Here is a 13,587-nt window from a genome sequence, read left to right as displayed (position 1 = left end):
GTAGTTTATCAAGCTTATATATAAAGCATAAAAGAAACAATAATGTCACTCCTTAAATGTATAGGTTAAATAAAATTCTGATTTTGCTTTCAAAAGAGTGTGCCATCATTTAGAAAAATAAAAGTTTAATAAATAATTGCATGTTACCATAAATATAGACAAATTACATTCAAACAAATACAAACATATATAAAAAAATATACAGAATGCAGAATAATTTAAATGATTAATCTTTGTTGAGTGTCAAATGTTCTCTTTCAGTTGAGGCATGGGTTTATTTCCTTACAGGTTCATGACCTGGGAGTATTCGTCACAAGTTATCTAAAAAAAAACATAATACAATGCAGGTTAGAATAAAGGTAAGAACACACTAATAGGGATTCGATGTAGTAGGATTAGCTAATAATGCAAAGGGCAATAAATACTAGGATAATATGATGATATGCTACTAACATATTACAATATATTAAACCGGGAATCTCCAAACTTTCTAAACAATGGGCCAGTTTTTAGGAAAGCCAGATTGTTGGGGATGGGGGTAGAAAATATCTTGGGTTCGGTAGGAATAAACAATGGGGTTCATTTACTAAAACTGTAGAATAAATATTCTGGTGCAGTCAGGCATGGAGCCAATCAGCTTCTAACTTCAGCTTGTTCTATTAAGCTTTGACAATAAAACCTAGAACCTGATTTGGAATTTCTGCAAAGCTGCACCAGAGTTTACACTGTCCAGTTTTAGTAAATAAACTCCAATATCTCAGGCTTGGTGGTCAGTGGAATTAAATCATTTACATAGTGCCTGTGGTTGGTAGAAGAAGGAAGAGTGCCCCATCATTGGTATCAGTGGCAGGAATGATGCCCCAATGTTGGCATCAGTTGGAGGAATAGTGGACCAGTGGAAGAAATTGTACCCCATTTTGGTGTCAGTGGGAGGAATTATGCCCCAATGTTGGCATTAGTTGGAGGAATAGTGGACCCTCATTGGTATCAGTGGAAGAAATTGTGCCCCATTTTGGTGTCAGTGGGAGGAATTATGCCCCAATGTTGGCATCAGTTGGAGGAATAGTGGACCCTCATTGGTATCAGTGGAAGAAATTGTACCCCATTTTGGAGTCAGTGGCAGGAATTTTGCCCCAATGTTGGCATCATTTGGAGGAATAGTGGATCATCATTGGTATCGGTGGAAGAAATTGTACCCCATTTTGGAGTCAGTGGGAGGAATTATGCCCCAATGTTGGCATTAGTTGGAGGAATAGTGGACCCTCATTGGTATCAGTGGAAGAAATTGTGCCCCATTTTGGTGTCAGTGGGAGGAATTATGCCCCAATGTTGGCATCAGTTGGAGGAATAGTGGACCCTCATTGGTATCAGTGGAAGAAATTGTACCCCATTTTGGAGTCAGTGGCAGGAATTTTGCCCCAATGTTGGCATCATTTGGAGGAATAGTGGATCATCATTGGTATCGGTGGAAGAAATTGTACCCCATTTTGGAGTCAGTGGGAGGAATTATGCCCCAATGTTGGCATCAGTTGGAGGAATAGTGGACCAGTGCAAGAAATTGTACCCCATTTTGGTGTCAGTGGGAGGAATTATGCCCCAAATAACACAAACATTATTTGGAGGAACACTGCCTTGTACCAGTGTAAGGAATAGTGCTCTAAGGGTCAGGTATAAAGGCTAGCAAAGAGCCTCACTTTTGAGACCACTCTATTAAGCCAATAAAATTCAACTGTGACCTTAAACTCTGGGCAATTGAAATGCTGTCTAGGCCATTAGCCCCATACCATCACCTTTTTCTCTGAGCCCATGCAAGTACCAGACAGTTAAGCCTTTGTTATAGAGCTGGCTGCTATTCACATCTATTGACATGCAATTATTTCCTATTAGACAGTCGTTATTGTCATCAATGCAGAAGACTACAGATATTGTAGAGTTAAGTCTAAAGTACCAAAGAATATGAAAGAACAGAAGCAAATACTTATCTAAACAATGTAATATAGTTATAAAATATTTTAATATAGAAAAATTCATAGTCTCTTACCATCTGCTGGAGACACGTGGAGTAGAATTCAGTAGAAAGTTGAGGCACTGTGGTCTTTGCGGTTGCATACTGCAGCTGTTGAGGGCTGGCTTGTAGTTCTGAGAAGTAAGGGATCTCATATGACATGTTGTAGCTGTTTTGTGTGTTCTGTAGTACAGGTTCAACAGGCATAAGTCTTTTTGGAGCCGTGGGCTCTGTAGAGGATGAAAAGGACATACAACTCTTCTCTGCAGGCTCTGAGCAATACGAATGTGTCATATCCATGTGGCGACTAAAGCCTTGGGGACATCTATTTGCCCTTTGCATAGCCTCCAACTTTCTTTGCTCTAAGACATCTTCACTTAGTCCCAGCTGTGATGACAGATGTGATATATAGCGAATTGTCAACTGAAGAGTTTCAATTTTTGTTAGAGGCTTATCTGCAGGAACCATGGAAGGAGGAAGGTATCTTCTGAGGTTCTGAAGAGCTTTGGCGAGGTTCCTCATCCTCATCTTCTCTCTTTCACTGGCGCTTTGTCGTTGACCATACGGCAGCTTGCCCTTCCTTCGGCTTTTCTTTTCGGCAAAGTTTTTTGTCTGAGCTTCCAAGCTCATTGTCTGAGAGTTGGTTGAAGGAATATTACCATGGGCCTCCTGAGAAGTTGTATAAAGCATATATGGAGGAGAAAGGCCACTGGAGTCAATGGAAGAAGCAGGAGAAAGACTGCTGTATCCCTCAGAGCTAGGATAGCCACACTGGTAGAGAGTGGTACAGTTCTGGTACATGTTGCAGCCCTGGAAATGGAGAGGTACAGATGAGCTGTCCATGTATCTGCTCGTCCAGTGCTTTTTGAGTGTTGAGCAGAGCTGGGCTACCACAGTCTTTATCCAGTGTGCAGAGGTGTGAATTGTCACCTTCTCCACCATCATCAACACATCAAAGCTTCATGGGATAGAGCAGGACAAGGCAGGGGGTCCCTGGGAAGAAGACTCAGCACAGGGCAAAGTGAGCGATTTCACCCCTTCAGGAATGAAATGTAATTTACTCTGTCCCAGTATTTTGAAATATGCTTATACTGCTTGCAGAATTTCTCTGAGAAAGGCTAGAAAGTTCCCTCCCATGTATTACTTAGTAACTCAGTGGGATATGCACTTCTGTGTTTTCATATAGCTAATGCCCATTTCAAACCTGTTAGAAACAACCCTTAGGGTGTAGATTACATTGATGGATCTGCAATATTTGGCTAAAGATTGCGTCTATATTTTATTAACAATAACACACATTTTGGTAGCATTCAGTGTTGCAGATCTTATGCAGAATTCTGCAATAAGCATCATTTAGGTAATGTTTTGAAAAATATTGCTAGAGATTTAGAACAATAGAAAGCACCACATCCCTATAATAAAGGTAACTACAATAAAGGGGGCAAAGTGGGACTTTATAGGTGCAAATGATGGAGAAAAATCTGAATTCTCAAAAATTACACATTTTATTATACATAAAGAATTAGGACAAGACAATACATTAATTTAAAATGTTAAAAGCAAAAAAAAACATAATTTAGGTAATGGTACATCACATTGTTGTAACTTAACCACTTAAGCCCCGGAAGATTTTACCCCCTTCCTGACCAGGGCCTATTTTGCAATTCGGCACTGCGTGATTTTAACGGACAATTGCGCGGTCGTGCGATGCTGTACCTAAACGAATTTGACGTGCTTTTTGTCCCACAAAGGGCTTTCTTTTGGTGGTATTTGATCACCTGTGCGATTTTTTTTATCATGCGCTATAAACAAAAAAAGAGCATCAATTTCGCAAAAATAACAATATTTTTCACATTTTTTTATGAAAATGAAATTCCCCCAAAAAATGTAAAAATCAAAATTTTTTAACATTTTCAGCCAATTTGTTTTATGCTACATATGTTTGGTAAAGAAAATCGCAAAAAGCGTATTTTGATTGGTTTGCGCAAAAGTTATCGCGTTTACTAACAAAGGAAAAGATTTTTGTCATTTTTTGTGTTTTTTTTTTAACGAGTAATGGCGGCGATCTGCGATTTCTTTTGCGGTACTGCGACATTGCGGCGGACAGATCGGAGCCTTGACTGACATTTTTGACACTTTTGGGGTTACCAGTGACATTACTGCAGTAATCAGTGCTTTACATATGCACTGTTACTGTAAAAATGACACTGGCAGGGAAGGGGTTAACTGTATTGGACAGGGAGGGGTTAAGTGTGTCCTAGGGGCGTGTTTCTAACTGTGATGGGACATGGCTACTAGTGTAAAAACAGAGATCAACGGTCCTACATAGTAGAACCGTCTGATCTCCATTTTTACACAGGGGAGAATGACAGGCGGCTTGTTTACATTAGCCGCCTGCCTTTCTCCCTTCCCGGCGAACGATCGTGAGTGACCGGCGGACATCGGGTCCGCCGGTCACACGCACTGACTTGTTAGGGAACGAGCCAGGGCGGGCGCGCGCCTCAGCTATTGGCTCACAAGGCAGTGACAGGCTAGTGACATACCGGTACGTCACTTTGCCTGGCCAAGGCTGACTGCCGCAGTATATGTACTTGCGGCGGTCGGCAAGTGGTTAACAATAACACAGATTTTGGTAGCATTGCGTGTTGCGGATCTTATGCAGAATTCTGCAATATGCATAATTTAGGTAATGGTACATTACATTGTCGTAACTTAAAGCGGAGTTCCGGGCAGAGAAACGATTTTTTTCTGAACATACCCCCGGGACAGTCAGGGCTAGCACATTCCACAATGGCTAGCCTCTGATCTGTCCCGGTTCGCACTTACCTGTAAGAAGAAATACTTACTTAGAAATTTTCTTCCACAGCGTTTCCATCTCCAATGCACTGCACCGGCCCCTCTCGTCACTTCCGGTGCGGCGCCGCATTCCTAAACAGCTTCTAGGCATGCCCAGAAGCTGTTTAGCAGGGAAATGCGGCGTCGCCCGGAAATGACGAGCGGGGCCGGTGCGGCGCATTGATTCCTGGGAGCGATGACGTTTAGCTCCCAGGAATCATCGCGAGGCAGGAAGTGACGGGGTGAGCCTCGGCGCTGGAGGAGGAAGCTGTCATAGGTGAGTATTTACGATCTTCAATAAAAAGGTGAGTAAACAAAAAAAAAAAAAATAACTATCCAATTCCTTTTCAGGTGAGGCATACCTAGCGGAGGGGCACAAAAAAAAAAAAATCTTTTTTGTGCCCGGAACTCCGCTTTAACTTAGTTAAAAAAAAAAATGTTATACATTCTTTATTTGTAAGATTAGTTTTTACATAAAATGCAATAGAAGAAAGATTTATGGGAAGGAAAAAACAATGAGCACATCATGGTCAGGCAAATACATAAAATACAAAATGTATAAACATGAAACAGTAGAGTATGGGTTTCATATAATAAGTAGGAGCAGTGTGAAATATTTACCATATCGTCATTCAATATTCGATGGTAAAATCTAATAAGAAATATAGTTCTGTATGACGTGTCAAAGCTGTAGTGAGGGACAAGTAATAGGGGGGAGAACAGTAGGAGATAAAGGAAGGGGGGGAGGGAATTGCGTCAGACTGAGATATTTCTCTATGAAAAGTAAGTCTAATATCAATATTCTTCTATTATATTAAGAATTTGATGAGATAACAATACAGACAAAAGTTATCTATCTATGGGTTCCCCAAGATATGTGAAGATATATCAAGTATCATTTGTTTGTAGTCACTTGAGTTGAAAAAGTCCAACCAATAGCACCAGATTTTTATAAATTCATTGCCCCTTTATGAGAGATAGTGATATTTAATAAAATGTTAGTCTGTTTTTAAAATAAATGAATTTAGCTAAAATTCAAGAACAATTAAAGTGATATTAACCTCCCTGGCGGTATGATTGTTTCCGATTTTAGGTGCTGAAAGCGGTACAATTATTTTGCATGTAATTCTTAATGATGAGCAGCCCAAACCAACTATTTACATATGATTTTTTTTTTTACTGTGCGTTCTTCTTTATAACATCTCGGTTATGATAAAGTTTGAAACACAAAATCATAAATTATAATATAATAAGTAACTATAAATAAGTTACAGTATGTATGTATGTATATACATATATATATATATATATATATATATATATATATATATATCTACGTATACATATATATATATATATAATTATATATATATATATGTATACATATATTTTATGTATATATATATATATATATGTGTGTGTATATATATATATATATATATATATATATATATAGATATAGAAAAGGGAAATTGTGGAGAATCGTGGGTTGGAGGACCAAACCACAACTGGTACTTCACAAAAACATATGACTGGTTTCTAAGGCACACCATGGAATGAATCATAGCGACTCACAAAATTAAAAGAACATTATTTATTGAATACAACCAACATACAAAATGAGGGCAAAGAAACAAGTTGTCCTCATTAAGACATACAAAACATGTAACAGACGACCAAAAGTCTTAAAATCGAATAACCTAAGACTATTTTTTACCCATATAGTCACAGGATGATGGGAAAAATGTGTAGGTTATTGTAAATTCACAATATTGAAGTACATCATATAATACATAATCATATCTGATCTTTGGGTCTACGCGTTTCGCAGCGTGCTTCTTCAGGACCACAATTTTACATCAGAGATTTCTTAAAATAGTCAAAACATCAGTTAGTATTAACATAGTTAGAAAGATATCATTTGCACTATTGCTCGTGTGTAGTACAGGAGAACACACCTGTAACAGGGTGTAGCCAATGTCTCCAATACACACTCTGTGTACAGAACAACTCCAGGTAGCCATATTGCATTGCATTTTTAGAAAATTACAGTGGCTGCAGATTGAAAAGGAAAGGTCGTTTTTAATAACATTCAATTACAATATGATTTGTGTTGCAATTGTATATGCTAGATTGTTTTTTCTTTATTTGCTATTTTTTTCCCCTCCATTAACCACTTAAGAACTGCCCGCTGCAGATTTACTGTGGCAGGCTGGCCCTGCAGCTAGGGGGCGAGCGATTGCCGCCGGGTATCCGCGATCACTCCCCACTGAGAGAGAAGGACGATCAGCTGTTGTAAACACAGCTGACCGTTCTTCTCTCTGGAATGATCACAGAGCGCCTGTTATCCTTCTATATAGGATCACAGGTCTCTGTGATCATTTCAAAAGCCCAACCCCATACAGTTAGAAACACTCCCCTAGGTTCACATTTAACCCCTTGATCACCCACTGTGCTAACCCCTTCCCTGACAGTGTCATTAATACAGTAACAGTGCATATTCTTAGCACTGATTACTGTAGTAATGTCACTGATCCCCCCAAAAGTGTCAAAAATGTCAGTTAGGGATCCGATCTGTCCGCCGCAATGCTGCAGTCCTGCTTAAAATCGCAGATCGCCGCCATTATTAGTAAAAAAAAAAAAACAATAAAAATGACATAAATCATTCCCGTAGTTAGTAGACGCGATAACTTTTGCGCAAACCAATCAAAATACGCTTATTGCAATATTTTTTTTACCAAAAATATGTAGCAGAAAACAAATTGGCCTAAAATGTTTAAAAAAATTTGATTTTTAATTTTTTTTTGTTATATAGCAGAATGTGAAAAATATTGTTTTTTTTTTTTTTTTTTTTTCAGAATTGTTGTTTTTTGTTTATAGCGCAAAATCAAATACCACCAAAAGAAAGCTCTATTTGTGGGAAAAAAAGGACATCAATTCTTTTTGGGTACAGCGTCGCACGTCCGCGCAATTGTCCGTTAAAATAGGGCCTGGTCATTAAGGGGGCAAATTCTTCCGGTCCAGAAGTGGTTAAAGTGTAGTTACCATTTAACTAAGGCCCCTTTCGCACAGGCTTTCCGGTCAGGTCCGCCTGTCAGTTTTTTAGGCGGACCTGATCGGACGCTCCATGCACCCCTATGGGGCAGCAGATGTCAGCGGAGACATCTCCTCTGACACCGGCTGCTATCCGATCCGATCCTGTCCATGAAATCCGGATGGATGGAAACCCTATTTTCCATCCGTCTGGAGGATCGGATCGGATAGGATCGGATGAAAATGGACAGGGGGTCCCTTTTCATCCGATCTCCCATAGAGGAGAACAGGGATCTGACAGGTCCATCGTAAGCAGAGATGGACCTGTCACCCTCCTGTTCAGCAGGGATCCGCGGATCGATCACCGCTGAGCAAAACGGAGTCCGTCGGGCGCACCGCCCATGTGAAAGGACCTAAGATATATTAACACATTATTGCTACACTGTTCTTTACACACTAACACAGTGACATTTGCAATGCCAATGTCCGACAAAGTCTGTTACAGTATCTTCTTTATCTGTCCTCAGCCAAATGCTGTTGCTCTTTGTTGGGGGGACCAGGCACTCCCAGAAACGTCAGATACAGAAGATTCTTCAAGAAGAAAAAGCTCAGCAATAAAGTAAAGATCCTTGGCACAGGAAGATGTGCAAATTCAAATGTAAAACACACCAAGCACACTGATACCATTCATAATAAAATAAATTCACATTACATTGCCCCCCCAGTGCCCTTTCCTGCAGTTTTACTGTACTTTTTATACATACATACGTACATACTTTAACTTGTTTATAGTTTTTTATTATATTATAATTTATGATTTTGTGTTTCAAACTTTATCATAACCCGAGATGTTATAAAGAAGAACGCACAGTAAAAAAAAAAATATGTATACAGTTGGTTTGGGCTGCTCATTCTCAAGATTTACATGCAAAATAATGGTACCGCTTTCAGCACCTAAAATCCGAAAGAATCATACCGCCAGGGTGGTTAGGCTTACTGTAAGAGTTGGATTAAGTGTTAGGGTTGGGGGGTTAGCCTCTAATTTTGCTGTACAACTCCTGAAGCGCAACAATGCTCAAGATGAAGTATGCCATTATTCTTAATGGGCCCATTTACAACTGAGCATTGTGTCTCTTGTCTCTTGTCATATAAACCCCCATAAGCAATTGTGACAAGGACTGAAAGTAAGGACAAAGTGCAAAATTTTGAGTTGTCACCTGATAGAATAGAGAATAGAAATACAGGCAATCTTCCTATTAGAGCGAGTTTCCTGAAGTTTAAAGAGATTTCACTGACTTCCATATGTTTCTCCAAACTGGGGGCCAGATGCAGCCCTTTCCTTGCTTTTAGCAGGCCCTTGGGCACTATTTCATCCACTGATACCAATAATCAGGCCTAAGTCCCTCCCACTGAGACCATTGAAAGGGGGCAACTCCTCCCAAATATACTGACAATGGGGCACAATTCCTCCCAATGACACCAACAAAAGTGCACAATTCCTTCAATGACACCAACAATTGGGCCCAATGACATCAACGATGGGGCACAATTCCTCCCAATGATGGTACACAATTCCTCCCAATGACACCAACTATAAGGCACAATCCCTTCCAATTACACCAACAAAAGAGCACAATTCCTCCCAATGACACCAACAATTGGGCCCAATGAAATCAAAGATTGGGCACAATTTCTCCCAATGACACCAATTGGGCCCAATGACACCAACAATTGGGCCCAATGACACCAATGATGGGGCACAATTCCTCCCAATGACACCAACAATTGGGCCCAATGACACCAATGATGGGGCACAATTCCTCCCAATGACACCAATGATGGGGCACAATTCCTCCCAATGACACCTATGATAAGGCACAATCCCTCCCACTGACACCAGAGATGGAGCATTGTTTATTCCCACTGACGTTGGGACCTTTTCTACTCCCAATGGCTGCAGTCCAGCCCCCCTAAAGTCTGAGGGTCAGTAAATAGGCCCCCTGTTTAAAAAGTTTGGCGACCCCTGGTCTACAGCAGTTTTAATTTTGACAGCAAATTTCAATTTAGTTTTAGTCTTAGGACTAAAATGGCATTTTAGTTTTAGTCCCATTTTAGTCTTCTGCAAGTGTTTTAGTTTTAGTCGTTTTTAGTCGACTAAAACTCCAGTACATTTTAGTCGACTAAAACGTCCTACATTTTAGTCAACTAAAACTAATTTTAGTCATCTAAATGGTCAGGTCAGAGAGGAGGCCTGTAATGCTGCTGCCTGCAGTCAGTGTAGTGAGTGCACACAGTGCTGCTCAGAGTGCTGGATGGGGGTCTCAGGTTTAAGGGTGGTCTCTGGTCTGACTCTGAACTGAAGTTGTTGAACAGGATGGGCTGGGCGGACCTCAGTGGCCCATATGCACGCACACAGTCCTGGATGGATGGCGGAATCGGGTGGCAGTGGTGACTGGTGAGTGGTCTGAGGGGACTCAGGGAGGCAGTAATAGCTGGCCTGGCTGTTAACTCACAGTGGGTGCTCTGCTCTGGATGTGGTGGTGGCCGGGTGCCAGTGCCGTGTGATGAGTCGGGCCTGGCGCGTCTGGTTGTAGTGCTGCAGTACTCTGGTGAGGTCAGGTGACTGGTCTCGAGTCGACTCTCTTGTAGTAGTCCACTCCTCACGTTGGACGTCATGGGGCACGCCACGCCTGACGCCACACAGGCATAGCTCCGGGAAAACCGGAAGTTGGGTAAACGTCCCTGCCTCACATTCTCGTTTAGTTTTCGTTCGTTAACGAAAACGGATTTGATTTTCGTCATAGTTGTTGTCATTTGACGAAAATGTGCTATACTTTGCGTCTCGTTTTCGTCAGTTGAAAAATGCCGGTGACGAAAACGTTTTCATTGACAAAATTAACACTGCTGTAAACTCCATTGGCTGTAATGTCATTGCACATATTACCTGAATATATTACCAACATTAAATATTAGGGAAAAATATAAGAAAAGCCTTTTTCTTAATTGTTTAGTTTTTAGCAGCTTAGTAGATTCTCCTTACTTATGCGTATGCCGTGGTGCAATACATGTTTAAACTTTAATGTGCTATTTTTTACAGGCTCTGGATGGAATTCTGTTGCCGATATAGAAATGGCCAGCAGAGGAGTGTTAATTTTGTTGATGTGAATTTTTTATTTTGTTTTAGTCTTATGACTAAAATGCCATTTTAGTTTTAGTCGTATTTTAGTCTTAAGACTAAAATGCCATTTTAGTTTTAGTCGTATTTTAGTCATCTGAATTGTTTTAGTTTTAGTCATATTTTAGTTGACTAAAATTGTGTTAATTTAGTCGACGAAAATGTTTTAGTCGGTTTTAGTCGACGAAATTAACACTGGTCTACAGGACATATAGTGTAGAGCAGGGGTCTTCAAACTATGGCCCTCCAGGTGTTGAGGAACTACAATTCCCATCATGCCTAGTCATGTCTGTGAATGTCAGGATTTTACAATGCCTCATGGGATGTGTAGTTCCGCAACAGCTGGAGGGCTGAAGTTTGAGGATCCCTGGTGTAGAGAATCCTCCCAGTGAGACACAGGTGTAAAAAAAAATGATCTGACAAGGATCTTGAACATTTCCTAATCTGCCCAATATGGCCAAACTTTTTGACTTGAAGTGGCTTCTTTAAATGTAAAGTGTTTAGTAGGGAGGTGCATAGCATAGCGATAATTTATTACTTTCTAAAATGCTGGCCAGCTATACTATGCACACCAAAGTTCACAGCACCGGAACCTTGAGCCAAAAACTGCCAGCACTAAGATCCCGGCAGTGGAAAAAAATATACATATCATAGTCTTGCCTGTGTTTGGCCTGTCTATTTCAGTTTTTTTGTTTCAAAATTATACACCACCTCCGCTCTGGTCTCCTAACCTTCCACAGACATTCTAGATTAGTAGTGTGTGTATTTCCAGTATGTTAGCCTGGCCTGTACATATGATATGCTAATGTCGTCTCTGTTGTGGACTGTTGTAACTAGATTTCCTGCTGAGCTCTTCATAGATCAGTCTGACACTAATGTCCATAATAAATTAGAAATTACCATATCTAGACTCCAGGATTGGATTTTTGTTTATTTAGTTAAGCAAGAATTTGATAGATCTGAAAATTACTTTTCAGTGACAAATTACTTGCGGCATTCTGTATTGGGATATAAAACAGTTGTATTATTTGTATTATTTATTTAACATTCGAAAAACACATAGACAAAAAGAAACGAAGGTCAAGGCACCATCCAGGGCCGGATTAAGAGCATCATGGGCTTGGTGCTGAGGATTTTGAAGGGCCCTAAGGGCCGTGCCTTGGCATGCACCCAGAGGAGGAAGGGTGCAGCCATGCATGCCTAATTCAACATGGGATGCTGTCTCTGAAGCCCATAAACACATCCATGCATCAGCAACTGTCCCTCCTAATCCGGCCTTCGTGCTGTGTGGGGAGGTTCTGAGGGAGCTGCCTGGGGAAGCGAGCATAGAAGCCAGACTTCTGTGTTTACAAGTGACAGAAGAGCGGTAACAGTGAATATGGCCAACCCGGGGCCTATATAAAAAGGTAGGGGCCTGGAGCTGCAGCTCCAATAGCCCCTATGTTAATCTGGCCCTGGCACCATCCTACACTCACACTGCACCCTCGCCTTCACAGATTGGTCAATCATGATTTCGGACACTCCTGGGCAATATTTCTGGGAGAAATGGTCAATTAGTGACCTTGGGTTTGATCTTCATCAGGTGAGGATCCTCAAGTCTACAAGAACCGGATTCCCCTGGCTCACTGGTCTTGGATGAAATAGCAATGAGCTGTGTTGATTTATTGTTTTCCATTACTATTCTTGTACCCATAGGCAGAGTTGTATAAAGTACTCGAAATCCATACTTGAGTAAAAGTACAAGTGCTCGATCAAAAAGTGACTTGAGTAGAAGTGGAAGTGCTCGATCAAAAAGTGACTTGAGTAAAAGTACTAAAGTATTCAACATTTTTTGTACTTAAGTATTGCAAGTAGTTTTTTTTTTTTAATTTTGCTACTCAAGTACTGAAAGTAAAAGTACAAGTACTGTGTTATGTAGTTATTAAAGAAAGAAGTCAAAAGTTTGAACATCATATTGTTTTTTATTATTTCAAATGATTAACCTAAAGGACAATCACAATTTGTTTGTTTCATATTTTCTTTTTAGTGGAAAGATTTGGTATAGCAGCTTTTATTTATACATACAGTAGCATTTATTTTCGTATGCGCTGATTTACACATGACATTATACACATTTTTTTGAGCTTCATGAAACCTGCCATCTACTGTTCTGGCAGTGGTAATTTTTATAATTGTAACGAGTAACTATGCAGCACGAAAAAAAAAATATCGGAGTAGAAGTATTGAAATCATCAAAAAAATGTAGTGAAGTAAAAGTGAAAGTAGGAGAAAAAAATTCTACTCTAGGAAAGTACAGATACCGCCTTTTGGTACTTAATACAGTAGTGAAGTAGTTCTACTTAGTTACTATACATCTCTGCCCATAGGTTAGCTGGCACAGGAGGTGTTTAGCTGTGCTGTCCATGGCTCCATAGGCCTAAACATATATAAGTAAAGATATATAAATGGCAAATTCTTTCAGGCAGCCAGATCATGCTTACACACCGATCTGCTCTCTAATGCTTATGGTTATCTTAAAATTTGGCATACATACATTTAA

The 13,587-nt window shown here is 40.2% G+C and overlaps 1 protein-coding gene across 1 annotated transcript; it reads right to left on the bottom strand.

Moving 5' to 3' along the window:
• Nucleotides 1-282: 282 nt before the first annotated feature.
• Nucleotides 283-2,848, bottom strand: LOC309554523 (uncharacterized protein; the record flags this gene model as incomplete). The annotated part of the gene is made up of 2 exons (XM_082256273.1): nt 283-321; nt 2,042-2,848. The coding sequence occupies 2 exons, from the start codon at nt 2,846-2,848 to the stop codon at nt 283-285; spliced, it is 846 nt and encodes a 281-aa protein (XP_082112399.1).
• Nucleotides 2,849-13,587: the final 10,739 nt, after the last annotated feature.

This window comes from Pelophylax lessonae (assembly GCF_965119305.1).
Source record: "Pelophylax lessonae genome assembly, chromosome: 4".
Taxonomy (NCBI): Eukaryota; Metazoa; Chordata; class Amphibia; order Anura; family Ranidae; genus Pelophylax; species Pelophylax lessonae.
This window is presented reverse-complemented; position numbering and strand designations above follow the sequence as displayed.